This window comes from Chiloscyllium plagiosum, unplaced genomic scaffold (genome assembly GCF_037043375.1).
Source record: "Chiloscyllium plagiosum isolate Xiang-an unplaced genomic scaffold, Cpla_swu_hap1 HiC_scaffold_12, whole genome shotgun sequence".
In the NCBI taxonomy this organism is placed as follows: Eukaryota; Metazoa; Chordata; class Chondrichthyes; order Orectolobiformes; family Hemiscylliidae; genus Chiloscyllium; species Chiloscyllium plagiosum.
The window spans coordinates 73,012,019-73,036,980 of NW_028270150.1; the positions used below are offsets into that span (position 1 = coordinate 73,012,019).

The window sequence follows — 24,962 nt, forward strand, 5'->3', positions numbered from 1 at the left end:
TTCAGCCAAAGCCTGGATATTGTACAGGTCTTGCTGCATTTAGGCACAGACTGCTTCGAGGAGTTGCAAATAATGAATTTTGCAAACTTCAGTAAACATCTCCAGCTCTGACCTTCATGGGCAAGAGCTCTTTGATGAAACAGCTGAAGACAGTTGGGCCTAGCACTGAAGAACTTGGCTCATGACGCACTGGTAGTATCCCAAAAGACCATATTCCAATTAATCCATAGGTGTATCATAACATCGCTGAGGAGCTTGATTTCAAAAGGAAAATACCCTGAGGAACTCTTGCTGTGACAACTGACCTCAAACAACCACAATCATCCTCCATCTTGAGGTATGACTTCAACCACACAGAAAATCTCACCCCTCAACTGTCCTTCCCACTGACTCCAGCTTTGACAGGGCTCGTTGATGAAGCCACACTCAGTCAAAGATGGCATTGATGTCAAGGACAGACAGTCTCACTTTACCTCTAGAATTCAGCTCTTCTGTCCATATTTTAACCAAGGCTGTAATGAGGTCAGGAGTGAAATGGTTCTTGCAGAAGACAGACTGAGAGACAGTGAACAGGTTATTGTGGATTAGGTACTCAGTACTTTCTTGTGATATTATTTATTCAGTATATATATGGCTGGTCCAGTTCAGGTTCCAGTTACCTTGATAACCCCAAGATGTTGGTAGTGGAGGATTTAATGATGGGCATCCCATTGAATATAAATGATGAGATGGTTAAACTTTCTTTTGCTAAAGATTGTCAGTGCCTAGCACTTGTATAGTGTAAATGCTACTAATCACTTATCAACCCAAGTAAGGGCATAGTCCAGGTCTTGGTACACATGGACATAGGCTGTTTCAGTGTGAAAAGTCACAAATGATGCAATCAGGAGTAAACATCCCCCACTTCTAACCCTATGGTGGAAGAAAGGTCAATAATGAAATAACTGAAAATGATAAGGCCTAGGTCACCAGCGAGGAACTTTGGGGACTGAGAGGATTGTCCCCCTCACTGCCAGTGACACCAGTTTTGATCTGACTCTTTGAAGCTGCACTCAGTCCAATATGGCATTCATGTCAAGGACCATCCACAATTCTTTATATCACATGAAGTGAAACAAATTGGCTAAACAGTGACACTTGTGATGCTGACTGAAGATGGCTGCAAATGCTGTCGCCTTGTCTTTTACACTGTGTGCTGGGTTCCACTTTACTGAGGATGGAAGTATTTGTTGAGCTTCCTGCTTCAGCTATTTGTTTAATTATTAACTAACATTCATGACTGTATATGTCAGGAGTGCATAGCCAAGATCTGATTTTTTAGTTGTGGGGTGACCGAGTTCTGTCTACACTTTGCTACTGCTGGAATTTAGCACAACGTAGTCTTCTATGGCAACTCAATAGTAGGTGTGCCTGGTGTGCTTCCCTACACCATTCACAGAACCAGGATCGGTCCACTGGCTTGATAATAATGGTAGATTGGAGAAATGCTAGGTCATAGTGTTACAGATTGTAGCAAAATACAATGCTCTTGCAGCTGATGGCCCACGATGCTTCATAGATGCCTGTCTTGGAATTGCTAAATTTGTTTGAAGATATTGTAGAAAAAGTATGGCGCTGAAAAAGCACAGCAGGTCAGGCAGCATCCAAGGAGCAGGAGAATTGACGTTTGGGTATAAGCCCTTCATTAGCCCTACCTGATGAAGGGCTTATGCCCAAAATGTCAATTCTCCTGTTCCTTGGATGCTGCCTGACCTGCTGTGCTATTCCAGCACCTCACTTTTCGACTCTGACCTCCAACATCTGCAGTCCTTACTTTCTCCACATTGAAAAATATTGTCCAGCATGTCTGTAGCAGGACCAATGTGAGTATTAGACTTCACCTCCAGAAGGACTGTCCAGTCATCACAATGACCAATAATGTCATATATCTGTGATGGATAGACCAGCAACAAAGACAAGCAGGTCTTTCCCTCTGACTCTGATCAGCTGCTGCAGACCCAGTAGAGCAGATATGCTCTATAGGATCTCACCAGTTGTGCATTGTCTGCCCTTGCTACTCTAATGCTTCTTCCAAATGGTGATCAATATAAAATCGCACTGATTCATCAGCTGTTCAAACCATTTGTAGTAATCTTGCTTGCACATTTGACCTAATATCATCTGGCCTCCTGGAGCGTAGAGACAGTAGTAAAGACTCTCAAGGCAACCTATTCCAAAAGTATACCACTGTGTCACCACCTCAGTGGGGTCTGTGTTTCTGATGGGATAGGACATATCCAAGGATAGTGATGGTAATGTCTGTGGCACAGTCATACTCACCAAATCAAATTTTACAATGTCTGGCTACTGTTCAACAAGTCTGCAGATTAGCCCTTCCAATTTTGTCATGTCTCCAGACATTGGTTGACAGAACTTTGCAGGTTTGCCTAGGCTGGCTTATCGTTTTTCATTTTCATGGCTTGGTTGATGCTCAGCACTCTTTCCAGTTTCATTCCTTTCCAACCTTGATAGAATTGATTACCTTGCTAGGCCATTTTAAAAGATATTTAAGAGAATCAACTATGCTGCTTGATCACTTACATTTGTAATTTCCTAAAAATGACATTTGACGCAAATCTCTCCATAATTTAGAGGTTTTGTTGTTACAGATGTCATACAGCATGGAAACATTCCTTCAGTTCAACCAGTCCATGCCCAACATAATCCCAAACTACACTAGTCCGACCTGCCAGAAACCAACTAATAGAACAGCATGGTGACTCAGTGGTTAGCACTGCTGCCTTCCAGTGCCAGATTCAATTCCAAGCTTGCGTGACTGTACAACTCCACATAAACATTCTCCCTGTGTCTGTGTACGTTTGCTCTGCTTTCCTCAGTCCAAAGGTGTGTAGGCTATGTGGATTGGCCATGCTAAGTTGCCCATAGTGTCCAGGATGTGCAGGTTGGGTGGATTAACCATAGGGTTGTAGGGGGATGGATCTGGTTGGGATGGTCTTCGGAGGGTTGCTGTAGACTCAATTGCCTGCTCCCACACTGTAGGGATTCTATGATATCCCTCCAATCCTTTCCCAATTGTGCTTATTTGTCATTCAAATGTTGTAACTGTCAGCATCCACCAATTCCTCAGAGTTCATTCCACAAGCACACCACCCTCTGTATAAAAAATTTGCTCCTATGTCTTCTAGAAATCTCTCTTCTCCCACCTTAAAATTATGCCCAGTAGTCTTGAAATTTCCCACCCTAGAGAAGAGATACCTACCATTAATCCTATCTATACCCCTCATGATTTTATAAAATGAGTCACAAGTCCTTGAACCAAGTACTGGCACCAATAAAGGAGATAACATTAGATTGTAGATATTTTCCAATCCACCTGTTCAGAGACATTATTACACTCCTCTGGAGCAGGTGGGACTTGAGCCCAGCACTCAGAAGTAGAACACTACCACTGCACCACAACAGCTCTCAAAAATTGCATATATTGTAAAAAGTGCAATAGGATGTTCTTAACTCTTTACCTGATCTTAATTTTCTCAGGGGATTTGGGTTTTGCAAAGTTCAACTCTACTGCACAGTAATAAATACCTCTATGGTGTGAAAGTCTGACGCCAACATCCGCCAATTGAAACAAACTGGTTTGGATCTCCCGTTTAACGGGAACGGGTGAGCTTCCGAAACATAAAGGAAGTTAAAAATCTGGATCAGAGAGGATTTACCGGCGGCCCTAGATTATCCATTCCTCACCACTAACATGGCATGAGCTTTACACCAAATAAGAATAAAAGCTAATAAAAGGTTGCTGCATTTTGCTTCCCAAATCGCAGTACAGTTAACCAGGAGCAGAAACTGGAGGATGACTCTCATTTGCCCGAATCGCCTTGTCCATGTCAAAATGAAACCCGGTGCGTCCATTTCCAAGCGTTCCTGCCTTTTTTTTTTGTTAAAACTCATTCATCTCAATCCGGAAACGAGGGCACTAAATTCACATTATTTAAACTAATCTCGTGTCTGGGTTTAACCGTACACACGGCGCAAGCCAACCCCTGCCGCCATGGTATTAAAGTGGGGGCGATGTTCTGGAAGGTTCCGCCGGTTGGGCAAAGAACCCCAGTGAGAAACTCACCTGTGATTCAAAAACGACGACTCCATTGACGCCGCTGATAGGGTCGGATAAATCATGGACATAAGGATAAACATCGTGCTGATCTTTCAGGACACAAACAGCTTTTATTTCCATCTCTATCCTTGTCAATGACCAGCAACGCCGCGCCTGCGCACTCTGCCCCCCACACTTGGTCGAATGGACGTGATGCCCTTCAGCTTCTGGGTGGGCAGCCTTCCTGCTGTTTACTCCATGTTGATTCAGGTCGTGGGATTTTTCTTCTTGCTTAAAGTGGTGTTTATTATAGTCAACAACTCTACAAGTTCGAAGGAAAGGTCACTAGGCCTGAAACGTTAACTCTACTTTTTCTGCACAGATGCTGCCTGACCTGCTGAGCTTTTGCAGCAACTTCTGTTTTTGTTCAAACTGCACGGCCTATTTCTTTTTCAGCAATAATGGCAAACAAGTCACAGTGGTCAATTAAAATGATTGACCATGACTTAAAACATATGGAACATAGATCAAAACAGCACAAGAACAGGCCTTTCAGCCCACTAAGTTTATGCCAACCATGCTAAACCATCCTGCTTGCCTGCACAGAGTCGGCATCCCTCTATTTCCTGCCTGCTCACGTGTCTGTCTAAATGCCTGTTCAACTTTGCTAAAATATCTGCTTTTATAAAGTCAACCGGCAGCATGTTCCAGGTACCTACCACCCTCTGTGTGAAAACGGTGCCTCATACATCTCCCTTGAAATTTTCCCCTCTTGCCTTGAATCTATGTGCCCCAGTATTTGACAATTCCAGCCTGGGGAAAAAAAGACTCTATCCACCTTATCCATGTTTCTCACATACAACAAACTGTGTTTTAACCAGCACCTTATGAAGCAACACTCTCAATAAACTAGCAAAAATTATATACTGGAAGTTTACTGTGTCATCACAAGCTCCACAATGTCCAAGTTGTCAGTCGAGGGTGCAAGTGAGAAGGCTCTCTGATTGTAAATGTTACTTAAGGTAAAGTTGCATTATTATTGAAATGTAAATAAATTGTAACAGTGAATGCTAACAACTGAGCCACCATGCCACCCATACACAACCTGGTAAAGCTCTTTCGTACCCTCTCTAAAACCTGCGTATCCTTCCTATAATGTGGGATCAGAATTGCACACAATACTCCTAGTTTCTAAATATATTCTAAATGCATAGATGTGTACTGTCATTTGATACCATTTCTAGAGATAATTGCTCAGTGGAATAGATGTGTAAGAAACATCAAGCTTCAAGTCGGGGCATTAAGTATAAAAGTTGGCAAGTCATGTTGCAGCTGTATAAGACTTTAGTTAGGCCACATTTCTCTGTATTGTTGAAACTTTTGGCTTTGGGTATTTGATCTCATCTTAGTTTCAAGTTTTTTTTAAGAGTGATGTTACACCAACTGTAGGTTGAGTTGGAATAAACTGCTACACTAAAAGGTGTACATAAACCATTAAGTATGCGAAGAGAAATTATTTTATGTTAGCTTATTGTCTTTAAATTGCCATTATGCATAAACCCTGCTTCTGTTCATATGGATGCTATTAACATATTCGGCCTTGTGCTAAATTATTAGGTCAAATGTCCTGTTAATTGGCAGCTCACCTCATGCAAGTTCTCCTGCCAATTAGTGAAACCCACCACTGCTTAAAGTGGAAGTATATTTTGATTGCTATAGATATTTTCTAATCAACCTGCCCAGAAGTATTATCACACACCTTTAGAGCAGGCGGAACATGAACCCAGGCCTCTTGGCTCAGAGATAGGGACACCACCACTGCACAAGAGTGATGGCTGTATACTATCTAATTAGACCTCAGAGAGATCAGAATCAATGTCACTGAGGGACCCCCAAAATATTATAAACAATTAGAAACTTCTAAAGAGAGGACCCATCGGCTGTGGTTAACTAAAAAGGTTAGAGAAAGTGTCAAAGTTAAGGAGAAAGCATGTAGTTGCACAAAAGGTGGGTGGCAGGACAGATGATTGGTCAGAATATAAAGGCCAGGAGAGAATGAGGCTCAATCAGGAGGAAGAAATTAAGAGTTCAAGAGGAAGCTGGTGAAAAAATAGCTGGCAAGCATTATTAACATATTTAAAAAGGAAAAGGGTAACTAAAGTGGGTGTTGGTCCTCTACAGATAGTGAGAATGTGAGTTAATAGTCTAAGAAAATCATGGATAAAATGAACAAATATTTTGCTTTTGTCTTCACTATAGAGTAAACAAAAAGGGTTCCAGCAATAACTGTAAATAAGGAGTTGGAAGGGAGAGAGGAATTCAGTGAAATTACAATCATGAGGGAGACAGTACCAAATAAACTGATGGACTTTGTCCTAAAAAGAGGTTGTTTATGAGTTCGTAAATATATTTGTGTTAATTTTTCAAAATTCCCTTGATTATTGTAGGCAAAGAAATCAAAGGTGTGGCAGTAGACAGAATGTGGAATACAAAAACACACACAGATCAGTCATGGCCTTATTGAATCACAGAGCTGGCTTGAGGAGTCAAAAGGCTTCTGCTCCCATTTTGTAAGTTCATATGTAAATAGAAAACCAATATACTGTCATGATATTGAATGACTCACCAGAGGAATCCAGCAGCAGAAATTGCATTAAAGCCAGTTCCCCAAACTACTGAATGAGCTAATATTAATTAGTCTGTTAGTTTTAAATTGCAGTTTTGAGACAGCATCATTCAATTAGCAACACTTTTATCAAAATCTTTATCAACATTATAGCTTTTAAGATACTGAATTTTAATTAACCACAAAATATTTCTCCTCATTACTGTTTCACAACTCTATTTATTAGACCATGACGTGTACATTCTCAAGACATCTCACTATGCAATCAATTACAAACATTTTTTTGTAGGTCAAGCTGATACAATAGTACCTGGGAAAAAGCACAAAATAGGAGGAAGGTGAGAAGTTTTCTCTGGATATTATGGAGGCAAGTTGTGAATCAGGTCATGGTGACTGGTGGATTTAGAGCAGTGCTTTTTTACATTTCTTATACTCTTGTTCCTTTCCCAATGCAATATTTTCCTACATACTATAGATGACAAAGTACATCTGTTTTCATCAGCCACTATTTTGACTCTGTTTACCAATACTGCTAACTATCCATCACTTTCAATTTCAGGTCTAGAATTTCTAAATGGCCTTGTGGGAACAGCGGAAGTGACATTCGCTGGTGAAGGGAAGTGAAGGTGAAACATCAGTTTTTTATTTTGGAGGCAACTACTCAGAAACTGGCATTCTACATAATTTATACGAATGCTCAACTGATTTACACAAGAGATACCAAATAATCAAAAACTCGATTAAATGCAGTGGATAAGACAGGAAAGGAAGGAGTTTGCGGGGGAGAGTTCACAACCTAGTGTTGCTGCAAACAGGACATAGAATAAAATTAGTGCATGTGTACTTTAAACTACTAGGTGCACTAGGTTTCCTGCCAACAAGCCTCTTCACAATGGAAGAGTGCAGAGGAGTTCAATTCTAATTATTATAGGATCTTTGTGCAGGTCAATGTAACGAACAGTCATGAATAGTGAATGGTATACAAAGGAACCGCGATTGTCTGAAGATCAATTATCCGAATTTCGGATTATCCAAAGAAGATCTTGAGGTCCCGATAGAAACATTACATCAAACAGGAGTTTCCGACACTGATAGCGTCTTTTATTTACAATAATTAAAAATGAACCCGCTAACTGAAATGTTGCCGAGAATAGTCCTGGTCATCGATGAGAGCCCAGGCACTGTCTCCAAATGACTGACCACCCACCCTCTCCTCACACTTTCCCTGGAGTTCTACACAGGGGTGTACCCTAAACCGCATCCCCTCTTCCCCAGATAATCTCATCAACATTGTACAGGGCAAAGGTAGAACTTGTCAAAATGTTGCAGTAAAAAGGTGTGTGTGTGTGTGTGCGCGCGCGCGCACTATTTTGAGACTCAGGACCCCCCCTCACCCCCAAAAGACAGCAGCAATTTTACTGTTGGTTTCCAGTCTGGCTGCCCTGGTGGGAGGCAGAAGGTGGAAGGGGCAGATCTGAATGGAGTTGGGGAGCGGATGGTGGGGGCCAGGTTTGTTTAGAGTTGGGGGCGGGGACGGGTTTGGATGGAGTTGGGAGGGCAGACGGGTTGGATGAGGTTAGGGCGGGGCCAGATGGGTGTCGGGGCAGGGCAGACAGTGAGTGGGAGGGTGCGAACGGGGTTGTGGGCTGCAGAGGGGGGGGTGGGGGCTTGCACATGGTGTGCTGGTGCCTAGTCTTCTGAATGGGGGGAATAGACTTAGCAAGTGCTCGCTGTGGCATTCCCATTGAACTGATGGTGGGGGGGTGCAATGGGAGGCTTCAGCAAAGCTGCAGGCCTCTTACACACAAGTGTGTGACTACTCAGAAACAAACCCTGAGACAGAGAGAGGGAGCAAGGCAGGCAGAGCAAGGAAAAAGGAAACTTCAGAAAACTCCGAGCCCCAGAGGAGTGGCATTGAATCAATTAACCGAATCATCAATTATCCGAACAAAATAGTGCCCGCCCATCTTGTTCGGATAATCAAGGATCCTCTGTTCCAAGGAAATTCACATGCCATGATCATATTAAATAAGCTAAATTGTCTGCAATAAATCCTCTATGATAGTTCCTATATAATCAAATTGATAATTTATGATGATAGATTAGAATGTAATATTTTATATTACTGTCATATACAGTAGAGGATACATCATGGTTAGCTTTGTGAACATGACAGGAAAGCCCATTGTGGTGAAATGTCTGAGGCCAGTTCTGGCAACCTCACTAGGAATTCAAAGTGGACTTAAACCATGAAGAAGACGATAGAAATCAGTTTGATATTTGCAGTCTGTTTTCAACAAGTGCAATGAGTGCTGAGACCTAACCCTACAAGAACGGCAGTGGCACTGGACGGAGCACCACAGTTACTGCTAGGATACAGTGGGCATTCTTGGAAGGTTTGGAATCCTTGCAAAATCCTGGTTCTTCAAACCTGCTGTCCTTGCTTCATGGTGAAGAAAGTGAAGTAATTCTCCTGAGAGTACATAGCTTCAATAAACTGAGTTGTCTTGCTGATGTTACCTGTTACAGTTGGAATGACCTTGTGACAGAAATTCACAAGACTGACCTTGACAGCTACTGATAATCCAAAGACCGGAGTCCAGCTCTGTTGCAACAGGTGTCATATTTTTGATACTATTTTCTGAAACAGAAGTTTTTGATGCCCACTTTGCAAGTGAGGATGTGGTATGAAATTCTGATCTTGAACAGCTAAGACTTATACAGAATGTATCTTCCCCTCCTGTCTCTTTCACAGCAGTTGCAAGTTTATGAATGCTATTAATGCTCCTTGTATTAAGGCTCCTTGTTCTCTAGCTGTAGAGTCAGACTCAACAGAACGTGTAAGAGCAGCAGAGCAGAATTATAAGAATTGTAAAATACTGCAAAATTATAAAGATGGTTATTTTCTTTCAAGTAAAACTGAAGAAAAATACATGGTTTGGAGATTCATAAGATAATATTCTTTCACTGCAATTGTGACGACTGTCCAGAAAGGAACTGTGTTGCTTGTAAGGTGCTATAAAAACTCCTGAGGTTGTGTAAGGTACTAAATAGCTGAAAGTTTGTCTTCTTTATACCCAAATGAGAAACTAAACTCAAGCATCCTTGTTAGATCCACAATCTAATTACCTACACTATCAAAGAACTGATGTAATCGATCATTTTAAATTTTTGCTTTCCATTCTCATAAAATATTATTCATTATTGTAAGCAAGTGGGCTTGAAAATATGTACTTTATGGGTTCACAAAATATTGCAAAGTCCACAACAAAGGCTCTGTAATTATAAACTTATCAGTAACTGCTGGAGCTATGCCAAAGAGGGTGAGATGGCCAAGGTCCATTGTTGAATAAGCTAAATTGTCTAAAGAGACTAAATGTTCTGTGATTGCTTTCTCGTAAGCAAATGTATTAAGTTATATTTTTTGTTTAATGTAGCATAAAAGATAAAAACAGTGAAACATCATATGGTCAAGTTGAAAATACATGGAAGAAACATTGGTTTCTGTCAAAAATTAGGGATTTAAAATGTGTATCCTTGTGACAAATGCATAATCTTGGTTAGTTACCTCGCCAATAGGCACAGGAAAAGATTTTACTTTGTACATTTAACTGAATGAATTATTTTTTCTGTATTTAATTGAGGTGAAAGGATATTAAAAGAATATTTTTTTAAAAAAACGTATAGGTTAGAACACGTAAAAGGACATGACAGTAGCTTTAGAAGGAAGAGTTCAAAACTGAATAAGTGAGACTTTGTAGTTGAAGAAGCTAGTGGCGATGTTCTTATCTTTCTAACCAGATTGTGATTTGACGTAACAGAGAAAATTGCAGGACTGAAAATCTAGACCGTAAAATTTAGAAATATAATACAAATTTAAGGATTTTTGAATGGAATCTATTTCCTCTATAAATTCCAACAAAATTTCTGCTCCATGTGAGGGAGGCCATTTCTTACATCCACCTTTTCACCTGTATACACATACAAATGTCAGGAATTGCATAAAGACTTCTATCATGTACATGCTATTAGTTATTATACTCCCAAGTTAAGATAGATAAAAATACATGAGAAAAATACAAACAATTAGCTTTTATTTTGCCTTAAGGAGTTCCAGATTTGTAATTCACTTTCACAAATTGAATGACTCTGGATAAACCTGACATTTTTCACGCTCACCCACAGTAGAAATACTATTGTAGCAATTTCCCCATTGAGGATACGATGATTACCAAGTTTGAAGAGGATATGCCCATAAGTAAGAAAAGAGACTGAGTTGACATCAAAGGGGGATTATGTCAATCCATGAGTTCTCATTTTGACTATGTAAGCTTTCAGATCTTATAAGACACTGAGTAAGGACTTTTCTCTTCTCAACTTTGTTTCACTAAAGATTCCCTATATTAGGTATGTCGTCTTATCTAAGAGGTTCCTCAGGTCCAGGAAATTACATAAACAAGTCTGGCTGACAAAATTCATAATCCTTTGACTATGTATCATTCAACTGTCCTTGGGAGTCTTATGCTACAATAAACAGTGAGCCATCTGAGCTCAGAGCTGCCAGGTCATCTTCAGAATATCCATTTTGGGCTAATTCCAAAGTAGTAGTATCAATGAGACACACTGGATTTCACATAGTTAAGGGGCAATCGAGAAATTCACATGGTGCAGCTTCTACTGTGGAGCTGTTGGATTTCCTGAAAAGAAAGAAATTCCACTCGATCAATGTTCTATGATCAGCTCCAATTAACCTTGCACATCAATCCAAAATGTTCAATGGGTTTCCGTACGAGCCACTCCAGAATTTCAGGAAAACAATGAAATGTTGAGTCAGCTTCTCAAGGACAAGATGCAGTGCTTGTTTCTAATATTTAAATGGTCTTTCCTCCTCACCTCCAACTGATGCCAAACTCATCAAAACCTTGTTACAATGAGACCCACACATCTCCCAGTCATATTATCTTAACAATTTGCATCTGTAAAACAACTTCAATAAAAAGGAGAAGAAGTTTTATTTTTGTCACTAACTAAATTTCAGAGAAGAAGTGACATTTTGGGGGAAAATGGCTGTACATAACTTTATAGAAATCATAAAATACATATTGAAAAACACTTTTACCATTGGTATAGACTGCTAAAGATATTAATACATTTAATCTTCCACAAAAGCATTCTAGTTTTAGTTTCATTCTCAGACTTCTTGAAATGTAGCTCAATGAAATAAAATGTTGCAAAGCGTTATCATTCTGTGCTGCAGCTACTTCTTTATACTCAAAACCTAAGTGTGATGCAAAATAGAACTGCAGACATTGGAGTACAATTGACATTTGATTCAAATCAAGTTTTCTGGTACAGAGCATTGTTTCACAAAAATTAGAAAGGAACATTTCTTAAGAATGGTTGGTCCCTAAAATAATTCATTTTGGAATTAAAGCTGAAAGAAAATACCTTTGCTCATGCAAAACCATGTTTCTTTCAGCTGGAAAACATATTTGCATGTCCACAAACAAGGAACATATGGCAAACAATCATAGATAAATATAATTTTGTAATGTGAACTAACAACTTTATTGGCTAGACTTTTCTTCAAAGACTTCCTCTAAAATATCACTCTGACAAATTCCTATCACTCCCCATGCTAAACCCTCTCCACTATTTCCTGTTGTCAGGCTTTCTTCATTATCACCTTTTCCGAGGTCATCTTCATTCTGGTGAATCTATGAAAAATAAAACATGCAAGCGTGTAACCATTACATTCAGTGTCATTTTATGATATTTACTCATAAAATGTAGTAAAGGCGGCATTTGGTACACTTGCTGTCATTCGTCAGAACACTAAGTACAGCAGTTAGGATGTAATGTTGTGTTTGCACAGGACATTGATGAGGCCACATTTAGAATACTGTAGTGTATAATTCTGGTCACCCTTGTAATACGAAGGATGTTGTTAAACTTGAGAGGGCCCAGAAAAGATTAACAAGGATGTTGCTGGGACTGGAGAGTTTGAGCTATGGGGAGCGGCTGAATAGGCTGCAGCACTTTTTCCCTGGAGCATCGGAGGCTGTGGGGTGACCTTATTCAGGTTTATAAAATCATGAGGGTCATGGATAGGGTGAATAGCCAAGTTTTATTTCCCCTCTGGAATGGGAGTCCAAAACTAAAGGGTAAAAGGTTATGGTGAGAGGGGAAAAATTTAAAAAGGACCTAAGGAGCAACATTTTCACACAGAGGGTTGTGCATGTATGTAACAAGCTGCCAGAGGAAGTGGTGGAGAAAGGTTACATTACAACATTTAAAAAGATGTCGAGATGGATTTAGAGGGTTCTGAGCCAAATGCTGGCAAATGGGACTAGATTAGTTAAGGATATCTGGTCGGCACGGACAAGTTGGGTTGAAGGTTCTGTTTCAATGCTGTATAATGTTATGACTGTATCCCAATCCTCACTGAACACCTAGGCAAAAAGGTATAGCTTTTCCCTGTACTTTAAAGAATGCTAACTTGTCCTTATTGGTCCACCACAATCTCTCAGCAGCCATCTAATATTTAAGTGTGAAGGGAAAATTTTGGGGTTCCTTTTTGTTGATAAGAAACTTACCTTGGTTCATGGTATAACAAAGGTTGGAATGAGAGGTTGGTCCTATCGTTGCATTAATTGCACTTTTACACTCTGGAGATAAGAATCAGAGATGTAATTGCTTTCAAAAATATATATAAGATTCTGTAAGGGCTGTACAGACAATCAGGCCTGAATCTTACAGAAAAGAAGGTTGTAGCAGTTTTAAGGAGCTTAGAGTCATAGAGATGTGCAGCACAGAAATGGACCTTTTGGACTAACTCGTCCTGCGACCAGATATCCTAAATAAATCTAGTCTCATTTGCCAGCATTTGGCCCGTGTCCCTCTAAACGCTTCCTATTTATGTACCCATCCAGATGCCTTTTAAATGTTGTAATTGTACTCTCCTCCAACACTTCCTCCGGCAGATCATTCCATACATGGACCACCCTCTGCGTGAAAATGTTGCCCCTTAGGTCTCTTTTTAATCTTTCCCTTCTGAACTTAAACCTATGCCCTCTAGTTTTGGACTCCCCTGAACGCGGAAAATACCTTGTTTATTTACCTTATCCAAGGCCCTCACTATCCCATCTACCTGCAACTCCACTTTCAAGGAACTATGAACTTGCACTCCAAAGTCTCTTTGTTCAGCAACAGTACCCAGGATGTTACCATTAAGTCTATAATTCCTGCCCTTATTTGCACGTCACATTTATCTAAATTAAACTCCATCTGCCATTCCTTGGTCCACTGGCCCATCATTGTACTCTGAGGTAACCTTCTTCGCTGTCCACTACACCTCCAATTTTGGTGTCATCTGCAAACTTACTAACCGTACCTCCTATGTTCACATCCAAATCGTTAGAACATTGGAATTCTGGTCTCCCTGCTCGAAGAAGGATGTTGTGAAACGTGAAAGATTTTGGATAAGATTTACAATGATGTTGTCAGCTTTGGAGGGTTTGAGCTGTAGGGAGTAGCTGAATAGACTTGAGCTATTTTCCCTGAAGCGTCGGAGGCTGAGGGGTGACCTTATAGAGGTTAATAAAATCATGAGGGACATGGATAGGGTAAAGACAAGGTCTTTTCCTCAGGGTGGGGATTTCAAAACTAGAGGGCATAAGTTTAAGGTGAGAGGGGAAAATTTAAAAGGGACCAAAGAAGCAACTTTTTCTCGCAGAGGGTGGTGTGTATGGAATAAATTTCCAGAGGAAGTAGTGGAGGCAGGTACAATTGCAACACTTAAAAGACATCTGGATCGGCATCTGAATAGGAATGTTTTAGAGGGAATATGGGCCAAATGCTAGCAGAAGGGACTAGATTTATTTAGGATATCTGGTTGACATGGATGAGTTAGACCAAAGAATCTGTTTCCTTGCTGTACATCTCTATGAGTTGAAAAGAGATTACTGTTAAGTCCATTCACCAGGAGAGGAAAAGTTAAACCTGATAATACACAAGTCTGATCTAATATTTTGGCATTGTTGCTATAGCTGGACGGCTATTTTGGTACCCACCACAAGAGAGCGTCCAAGAATAGAATGAATTCCTGTTAGATGGAAATGTTGCACCTCCATTTCCAGCTTGGCCAAACCGTCTTCATTCACTTCCACATTGCCCAGGTCACCTGCATGTCTATTTGGATGAAAAGTATTTTGTTTTAAAGAATCATAGAATTTGAAATAACAGAGGAAGTCCATTCAGCCCATTGGCAACATAGACACTATCAGAAAGAATGAATGGGTAAAGGATCTGTGGTTCTATATCGAACACTTTTATGCATATGTAACCTATTTCCTTAATAAGTGACATTTCCATCATAGTTTTTTTCTGGGATATTGCAATGTCCAAACAACAGTCGAGGTAAAACAAACTCCTTACCTTTCCTCTTGTTTCATTTAGTAATATTCTTAAATTTATATCTTCGATATGGATTACATACAAACATTGCTGCACACAGGGAAAGGTGAACAGACCCAAGTCATTGAAAATAAACCTACCTTGGGCTCTTCAATCTTTGTTACCTGTCATTTTCAGGCCCTCCAACAGAACAGCAATTATGCATAATGACAAGTTGAAGCTTGTTAGGTGATTTCATGAAGATGAATGACAGAGATAGGCCTGAAGCATTTAGATCTGCCTCATTATGAAAAGATGCTGGCTTGCTCCTTTTGCAGACACAGAGAAGCATCCCAAAAAATCACAAGGCAATGTAAAATGAGCAGAAACCTGACATTCCAGATCAACATTCCCTTTTCTATATCCAGAAATGAATATTTCATTGGAAGAGAAAGAAATAGCTCCAAAATTTTACAAAATACTATGAATTTATGCATCTCAGAATTGAAAGCATCCAAATTCAGCATATCTTTTTTAAAAAACTGCATTTTTTTTTTAGTTTCATATAAAACTGAAACAGAACTTACCTGTTGTTCTCTTCTGGTGCACCGTGTATTTCATTGTCTGGATTGTAATGAGGTCCTGCACTAATCCAATCTAAAACAAATAATTATACTCAGTACCTTTGCAAAACCAGCTTTTTGAAATGGGGAAGGATAGGATGAAAGGGAAATCAGCAAAAGGTACTACAAAAGTAAGTGTTTTCCAAACAAAGTGTAACTTTAATCATATAAATTTTGCATTAAAGTATTACATTCAACCAACCTTGCTATGAAGAATCTCAAATATAAACTGAGCATATATATATATATATATATATATATACCATCTTACTTCTTCCAATTGTTTGCCCTATGAAGGTGCAAGGATTTCAGAGTTTACACTTTAGAAGGCACAAAAGATTTTGAGCTCACGACCTGAGGAAAAGCTCTTTCCTAATTGAAGGATCACTTTTTCCTTTCAGTACCAGAGCATAAAGACTAAAGACTACAACCCTTTGTGAGTAAAAATTCCTTCATAAGACATTTTCAAATTGACACTATTAAGTATATTACAGTCCTTCATGTTGGAATATAAAGTGTTGGTTCCTAATTCTGAATCGGAACCTAAATACCTAAGAATTAAACATAAAAAGGCAAAGAGGTGTTGTAAACTAATTAGTTAATTGTACGCAAATGTACAAAGGACTCTTGTGGTTAAAGTACGACATGTCACAGAGGTGTCTGAATAGGTTGATTAAAGATAATTGTGCAAATATACATGAAGGACAGTCATCTGGGAAACAGCTGAGTTTTGTAGTGTGTGGTTGGTTGAAATAAAACTCTAACTAGAAATTGTATGGACTTTGCCTTAATAAAGGAAGAGGGGATAGTATGGTTCTGAGGCATGGTTTTCCTGCTGAAGTTAAATAGGGATCCGTTCAGTTATTGGACCATCCTGATGGCTCAAATGCATGTAAATATAGTCTTGTACAAGAAAGAGATGTCTTTGCTGGGTAGAGTCAAACTCCAATGTCAGAGAGTCATAGAGATATGCAAATCAGAAACAGACCCTTTAGGTCCAAGTCGTCCATGCCGACCAGATGTCCTAATCTAATCCACTCTCATTTGCCAGCACTTGGCCCATACCCCACTAAACCCTTCCTATTCATATAGCCATCCAGATGACTCTTGAACGTTGTAATTGTACCAGCCTCCAAAACTTCCTCTGGCAGCTCATTCCATACATGCACCAACCTCTGCGTGAAAAAGTTGCCCCTTAGGTATCTTTTAAATTTTTCCCCTCTCACCTAAACTATGTCCTGTAGTTCTGGACTCCTCGATCCAGGGAAAACAACTTGTCTATTTACCATATGCATGCCCCTCATGATTTGATAAATCTCTATAAGGTCACCTCTCAGCCTCCGACACTCCAGGGAAAACAGCCCCAGACAATTCAGCCTCTCCCTGTAGCTCAAATCCTCCAACCATGGCAATATCCTTGTAAGTCTTTTCTGAACTCATTCAAGTTTCACAACATCGTTCCGATAGGAAGGAGACCAGAATTGCATGCAATATTTCAAAAATGGCCTAACCAATGTCCTGTACAGCCGTTACCAATGTCCTGTCCCTCAGGATTCCTTCCAACAACTTGCCCATCGCTGATGTCAGGCTCACCTGTCTATAGTTCCCTGGCTTTTCCTAACCACCTTTCTTAAATAGTGGCACCGCATTAGCTAACCTCCAGTCTTCTGGCACCTCACCTGTGTCTATTGATGATACACCACCAAGGTGTATATCCCACCAAGGGGCCCAGCAATCTCAACCCTAGCTTCCACTGAGTTCTAGGGTACACCTGATCAGATCGTGGGGAATTTATCCACTTTTATGCATTTCAAGACATCCAGCACATCCTCATCTGTAATATGGACATTTTTCAAGATGTCACCATCTATTTCCCCACATTCTATATCTTCCATGTCCTTCTCCACAGTAAACACTGATGCAAAATACTCATGTAGTATCTTGCTTATCTCCTGCGGCTCCACGCTGCCTTGCTGATTTTTGAGGGGCCCTATTCTATCCCTAGTTATCCTTTTGTCCTTAAAGTATTTGTAAAAACCCTTTGGATTCTCCTTAATTCTATTTGCCAAAGCTATCTCATGTCCCCTTTTTGCCCTCCTGATTTCCCTCTTAAGTATACTCCTACTGCCTTTATACTCTTCTAAGAATTCACTCGATCTCTGCTGTCAATACCTGACATATGCTTCCTTCTATTCCTTGACGAAAACCTCAATTTCTTTAGTTATCCAGCATTCCATACACCTACCAGCCTTTCCTTTCACATGAACAAGAATATACTGTCTCTGGACTCTCGTTATCTCATTTCTGAAGGCTTCCCAATTTCCAGCTGTCCCTTTACTTGCAAACACCTGCCCCCAATCAGCTTTTGAAAGTTCTTATCTAATACAGTAGCGCCTCGACTTACAAAATTAATCCGTTCCGGGACCCGGTTCGCGAACTGAAAAGTTCGCAAACTGAATCAACTTTTCCCATTGTTCGGATGGCGTAAGAATGCTTGGACAGCTGTTCACAGCGCACGCGCCAAAGACTAACTGAATGAGATCACGCGGGGCCCGAGAGCTTTTGCGTTCAACAAGCGCGTAGCAAAGCAGAACAATGAAACCACGTGGTCGCACACAGGCTTTTTGCGTTCATACCTTTGTTCGTACCTTGAATTTCATCCGTACTTTGAAGCAAAATTTTACGTACAATCCTGTTTGTAAACTGATTTGTTCGTGAACAGGGTCGTTCGTATGTCAAGTCGCTACTGTACTGTCAAAATTGGCCTTCCTTCAATTTAGAACTTCAACTTTTAGATCTCGCCCATTCTTTTCCATCACTATTTTAAAACTAATAGAACCACGGTCGCTGGCCCCAAAGTGCTCCCCCACTGACAGCTCAGTCATGCCCGGCCTTACTTCCCAAGAGTAGGTCAAGTTTTGCACCTTCTCTAATAGGTACATCCACATACTGAATCAGAAAATTTTCTCGTACACATTTAACAAATTCCTCTCTATCTAAACCTTTAGCACCATGGCAGTCCCAGTCTATATTTGGAAAGTTAAAATCCCCTACCAATAACCACCCTTTAATTCTTACAGATAATTGAGATCTCCTTACAAGTTTTTTCTTAATTTCCTGCTGACTATTACAGGGTCTATAATACAACCCCAATCAGGTGATCATCCCTTTCTTATTTCTCTGTTCTACCCAAATAACCTCCTACTTGCCTACGCCTCCTACCTTTCCTGGAGTTACGCCATGTACCTGATTGCATTTGCAGCCTTTCGCCTTTTCTAAAACTGCCATCCATCACATTCCTAAGTTCTTGTAAATTCCTCATTGCTCCTAACTGCTGCTCTAACTGATCCTTGCAATCTGATAGGATTCGCAACCAAAGACACGTTCTGCAGACGTAATCATCAGTAACATGGAAAGTTTCCCTAATCTCCCACATCCGTCAGGAAAAGCACATCAGAGTCAGAAAGTGTGGCGCTAGAAAAGCACAGCCGGTCAGGCAGCATCTGAGGAGCAGTTGAGTTGACGTTTTGCGCATAAGCTTATGCTCAAAACATCAACTCTCCTGCTCCTCAGATGCTGCCTGACTGGCTGTGCTCTTCCAGTGCCACACCTTTTGACTCTGATCTCCAGGATCTGCAGTCTTCACTTTCTCCCAGAAAGAGCACATCACTCTACTAAAGGCCATCTTTGCTCCTGCACAATCTGCAGACCCAGAAAATAGTACCATCTTATTGCTCTAAAAAAAAAGTGCTCCAGCCTAACTTAGACTGTTTTCTTCATATGCTATTGTACAAAACCAAACTGTGTTTGTGATTTTTTTTGTCTAAAGGATAATTTTGAAATTCAAAAAAATGTCATTACCTCTTCAAGTATGCACTATATTCCAAAGAGTAGGACAGAAGGAGTGAATATATGAAATGTGCTGATAATATTTAATTGATTCCAGTTATGACTACTTTATGTGAAGCTATGGGGCTATGGTTGCATGAGTAACTGTGCTCTCGATCCTCAAGGTGGTGCAGACAAAAATACTGAATTTTTATAGGCTTGCACTATTTTGTGCCCGATTTCATCAATGCACCAATCTGAACTATATTTCTCAAAATCAAACAATTAAAGCCTCTACTCCTATATGGTGGACAACAAAACACAGCAGATATGACACAACCTGATGGCTTAGTCTCTGCTGAGGTATCATCAGACAACCTCCTACAATCAATGTTTGTGTTATTCAGTAATGATTGACTTAAACATTGCATCAGCACCAGACATCTGTCACTTCCTAGTTCTACAAAGATAAACTCCAGTTGGACAGTGCAACTAACACTAGAACCAAGTGTTATAATTCTGAAGGGCTACATCAGTGAATAATTATTTTATTTTCTAGTGCTTATCTACATTGGGGTGTAGGGCAAAGAAAAAAAGCATGAAGGATTTTTTTCACTCTTGTCTAAAAGCATCATTGTTGTCTCCATAATGAATCCTGAGACACTAACTCTTTGTTTGACATTTTCACAACATTGTCACCACATGAATAGAGTGACATGAAGTGACCCACTTGGATCCTCTGCCATTTGCAATCATGTGGTGATATAGTTGGGAGGGATAGATTCACCAACAATTTGTTGTCCTATTAAGATCTTAAAGTATAAAACAAAATTGTCATACTCTGCAGATTCCCTGTTGATTTGTCAAGACTGTAAAGTTTTACACTGTACCTCCTGCCTGCAGTGTACTGACAAGCAGCTTTCAGGATTTGTTACCTTGTCTATACTCCTACATTCTAATGAATAGACCATCCACATTCATGTGTACCTAATTATTCACTTCCTCTAAATTACATTGTCTTTTTGAGCTATCTGATTTTCTTTTGAGTCTATATATCCATAACGTGCTTCAGATTTCTTTGGCTCTGGACTTTTCTGCACTTTTTTGATACATCGTAAATAAACCCTCAGCATTATTTCACTGTAGATAAACCCTCAGCATTATTTTGGAAATTTGCTAAATAGGTATTTGTACATTTCAGATCCTCCATTCTCTAATACCGAGTAAGAAAGGTATGTGTCTCTCCTTGCAGTTGTTCCAAACTTTTGCCGTAAATCCACCTGGATGTCAACATGAAGTAGACATAGCCTTTAAATACATACTCCCTATGCCACAAATTCATTTTACATTAGGATTTTGTTGTTCTAAAGGCGAGACAACAGTGTAAAATGCCCTTCATGCTACTCATTGTTGCCTTGGAAGATCATGTCTGAGCTAAAATTAATATACTTCAAAATTCCCAGTTACTAATATAACATTGCACTTGGGGTCACTCACTATCATATGTTACTGGTTAGCCAAGCAGCTGGTTGAGATGGATATAATGCAAAATTCTATTCGAATACTTTATTTATGATGATGACATCCATGATGTTTTATTCCACATGGGAAAGCAGAACTTGCAAATATGTGAAAAAACTGAATAAATACATAGCAAGCAAGAATGGAAAGAGATTCCTCATACTTAGAGGGAAAAACATATCAAAGTGCTTGAAATATATGAACAGGTAATTTAAGTCTTAAAGAAATTCTGAGTTTGCCCTCACTGCCTGCAGGTTAAGATGTGAGAGTGTTATTGACATTTATTCTGTTGTCCTGTTGGTGAAGATTATTCAACTATAGTTGTACGAATGTTACAAGCATTTTTCTCCATGTAATTATTGTAGTAAATATTTGTTTCATACCATTGGTTAAGTCACCAAAGCAATGAATGTGAAGGCCATGCTTTCCAGGAGGCAGTCCAGTAAATTCCCCTTTTACAATCACACAGTCAGTTACCTATAAAAGCAAATTCCTCATTCAACAAATGTTACTGTCTTTGGAAAGTCAATTTAATGTAAATGCAATAAAAATTAGCAAATGGATGTACAAATGCCTTAATATGGATAGGTGGCATACACATTTGGCTGAATTTTCTTTTGGCTGTGTCAACTTTTGAGGACTTTCATGGGCCGGGATACTCCCCTCCATGAGCCAAAGAGACTTTTGTCATAGGAAACATCATGTCATATATAAAACCCAACTTTGCACTATATCAAACATTGTCAGTTTGATCTGAAGTAACCAACCGGGTCAGTGGGGTGACTAATGCCTGAAGGAATGCACAGCAAAACAGTAATAAGGTTGAACTTCTGTCCACTGCAAGGTTAAATGCCATGATCTTCATTCAGCTCCCACACACTCACTCTAATTCTGCAATAATACCCACCTCCTAACAATGTTCATGGTTTATCACTATAAATATTGCATGCAGCATCCTTCCTCAATGGTTCTCATTCAACCCATTTCCCCACGAAACAATTAACCCTTTCTAACCTCTGCACTTCTTACAAACTCAGGGCACCTCACCAACTTTCTTGACTGATGACAGAACACACACTGGACAGATGATAGTGACGTAATGGTGTATTGGTGCTAAACATGACATGCTGTCTGTATGCTAAAAGGTGAAGCAAGGCAGGGATACTATGTTGAAGTAAACAAAGTGAGTGAATGCGAAGGAAACAACTGAAGACCCCTGAGAGGCACCCTGTTCCGATGCATGAGACGAGTGTCTGCCCTTCTGCACAAAACAGCCTGGGTGCAGTATTGTAATGTCTGTGAGCTCCAACTGCAGTATTTAAATGCTGAATTGAGTGAGTCTCACATTGTCCATGATGTGGTGAAGCTGTTGTCTTGCCAATGTCAAAACTTTTTGGATGAATGGTGCACATGGTTGTTGCCCATGGCACGTGCCCTTGAGGATGCTGAGCTGAATGGAGGTCTGGAACAAATTCTGGTCAGCTGCATTGCCAGGTATCCACTTTGTCACAAAGAGATCAAAGTTAGGACCTAATTATTCAGGGATATTTGACAGATCAAAAGAACAAAAGGGAGTGGTGGTGGTTAACTTTTTCAAAATGAGATGAAATAGGTATAGCAGGAAATGATCTAAAGAATCCATTCGGGTGAAGGTAAGAAATAACAACAGAAGAAGACATTGATGCCAGTAATCTAAGCCCCCAACAGTAACTGTTGTATAGGAAAGCGAATAAATCACGGGATAATGAAAACATGTGAAAAAGGCAGTTAGCTAATCATGGGTGATTTTAATCTTCAATCTTCTAGATTGCAAAAATGAATTGGCAAAGATTGCCATGTAAGAGAATTCAGAGGGAGTATATTGATGTCGTTTCTTGGAATAATATGTTAAAGATGCAACCAGGGATCAGGCTATTTTGGTAAGAGATCCACTTGGGAACAGTGACCATATAAAAGAATTTAACATTCAATTTGGAGTGAGAAATGTGGGTCTGAAACAACTGTGCTAAATTTTAAGAGTAATTATATAAGAATCAAGGGTGAGAAGGCTGGAGTGGTCTGGAAAAGGAGTTTAACAGAAAAGACTATTGAGGAACAATGACAGACAGAAAATAGGTAACGACTCAGCAAAGAAATTCTTAGTAAGAAGGATTCTACTAAGGGGATAAACCAACCATCCTTAATCAAGTAAGCTAACAACAGTATCAAATTAAAAGAAAAATATTCAATGTGGCAAAGATTAGTGGTAAAACAAACGGCTGGAAAAGTTTTAAAAGCCAACTAAAGATGACCAAAACGATAATAAAAACAGAAAATAAACTGTAAGGCAGAGGATGGGAATCAATGGAGGAAATCAGAGGGAAGTAAAGTGGAACAGAAACAAAAGACAGCAAGGGGAAAAGTGAAAGTGCAAGGCAGAGAAACCAAAGACAAAAATCAAAAAGAGCCATATTACACCATGATTCCAAAAGGGCAATAAATGTCAAAAAAACGTCTGAAGGGTCTATGTCTCAATATAAGGAGCATTTGTAATAAGGTGCATGAATTAACTGCACAGACAATTATTGACGGATATGATGTAATTGGATTGATAGACCTGGCTCCAGGATGAACAAGGATGGGAAGTCAATGTCCAAGGTCATTCAATTTTCAGGAAACATAGATGGAAAGGAAAGAGAGGTGGGGTAGCGTTGCTAGTTGAGGAGGAGATTAATGCAATAGTAAGGGAGGACATTAGCCTGGATGATGTGGAATCTGTGTGGGTGGAGCTGCAGAACACCAAAGAGAAAAAGATGTTATTGGGAGTTATATACAGACTACTAAACAGCAGTTGTGAGGTTGGGGATTGATAGGAAATTAGAGATGCATGCAGTAAGGGTGCATGCAGTATGGGTGACTTCAACCTACATATTGATTGGTTGAAGCAAACTGATAGCAATGCAATAGAGGAGGATTTCCTAGAATGTGTGAGACGGTTTCCTTGACCAATATGTTGAGGAACCTACTAGAGAGCAAGCCATCCTAGATTAGATATTGTGTAACGAGAGAGGATTAATCAGCAACATTATGGTGTGAGATTCTTTGGGGAAGAGTCACCAAAATATGGTAGAATACTTCCGTAAGCTAGAGAGTGATACAATTAAATTTGAAATTAGCGTCCAGAACTTAAAGGTATCTTTGGTGGAATGAGGCATGCATTGGCTAGGATAATCTGGCCAAGGATATTTAAGAGGTATCTTTGTTGGTGGATAGGCAATGGCAGACACTTAAAGAACACATGGATGACTTCAACAATTGTACATCCCTATTGGTGTAAGATAAAACAGGAAAGGTGGCTCAACCATGCCTAACAAGGGAAATCAGGGATAGTGTTAAAGCCAAACAAGAAGCATATAAATTTGCCAGAGAAAGCAGCAAACCTAAGGACAGGGAGAAATTTAAAATTCAGCAGAGGAGGACAAAGGGATTAATTCGGAAGGGGAAAATAGAATATGAAAGTAAGCTTGTGGCAAACATAAAAACTGACTGCAAAAATTTCTATAGCTATGTGAAGAGAAAAATACTGGTGAAGACAAATGTAAGTCCCTTGCAGTTAGAATCAGGTGAATTCATAATGTACAACCAAGAGATAGCACACCAGTTGAACAAATACTTTAGATCTGTCTTCACTAAGGAGGTCACAAATAACCTTCAGGAAATGCTTGGGGACAGAGGGTCAAGCATGAAGGAGGAAATCCTTATTCGTCAGGGAATAGTATTGAGGAAATTAATGGGATTAAAATCTGATAAATCCCCAGGGCCTGATACTCTGAATCCCAGAGTAATTAAGACAATAGGCCTAGAAATAATGGACCATTCTGTACACTCTGGAAGA

The 24,962-nt window shown here is 39.8% G+C and overlaps 1 protein-coding gene across 2 annotated transcripts in view; it reads right to left on the reverse strand.

Moving 5' to 3' along the window:
- Window positions 1–24,962, reverse strand: part of LOC122555060 (superoxide dismutase [Cu-Zn]-like) — a 137,640-nt gene that overhangs the window by 92,314 nt on the left and 20,364 nt on the right. For both annotated transcript variants that reach the window (XM_087992907.1, XM_087992906.1), the window contains exons 2-4: window positions 21,472–21,565; window positions 15,704–15,773; window positions 14,795–14,912 (exon numbers count right to left, since the gene is read on the reverse strand). In XM_087992907.1, coding sequence (XP_087849033.1) covers window positions 14,795–14,912; window positions 15,704–15,773; window positions 21,472–21,565 — 282 coding nt within the window. The remainder of the gene's footprint in view (window positions 1–14,794; window positions 14,913–15,703; window positions 15,774–21,471; window positions 21,566–24,962) is intronic.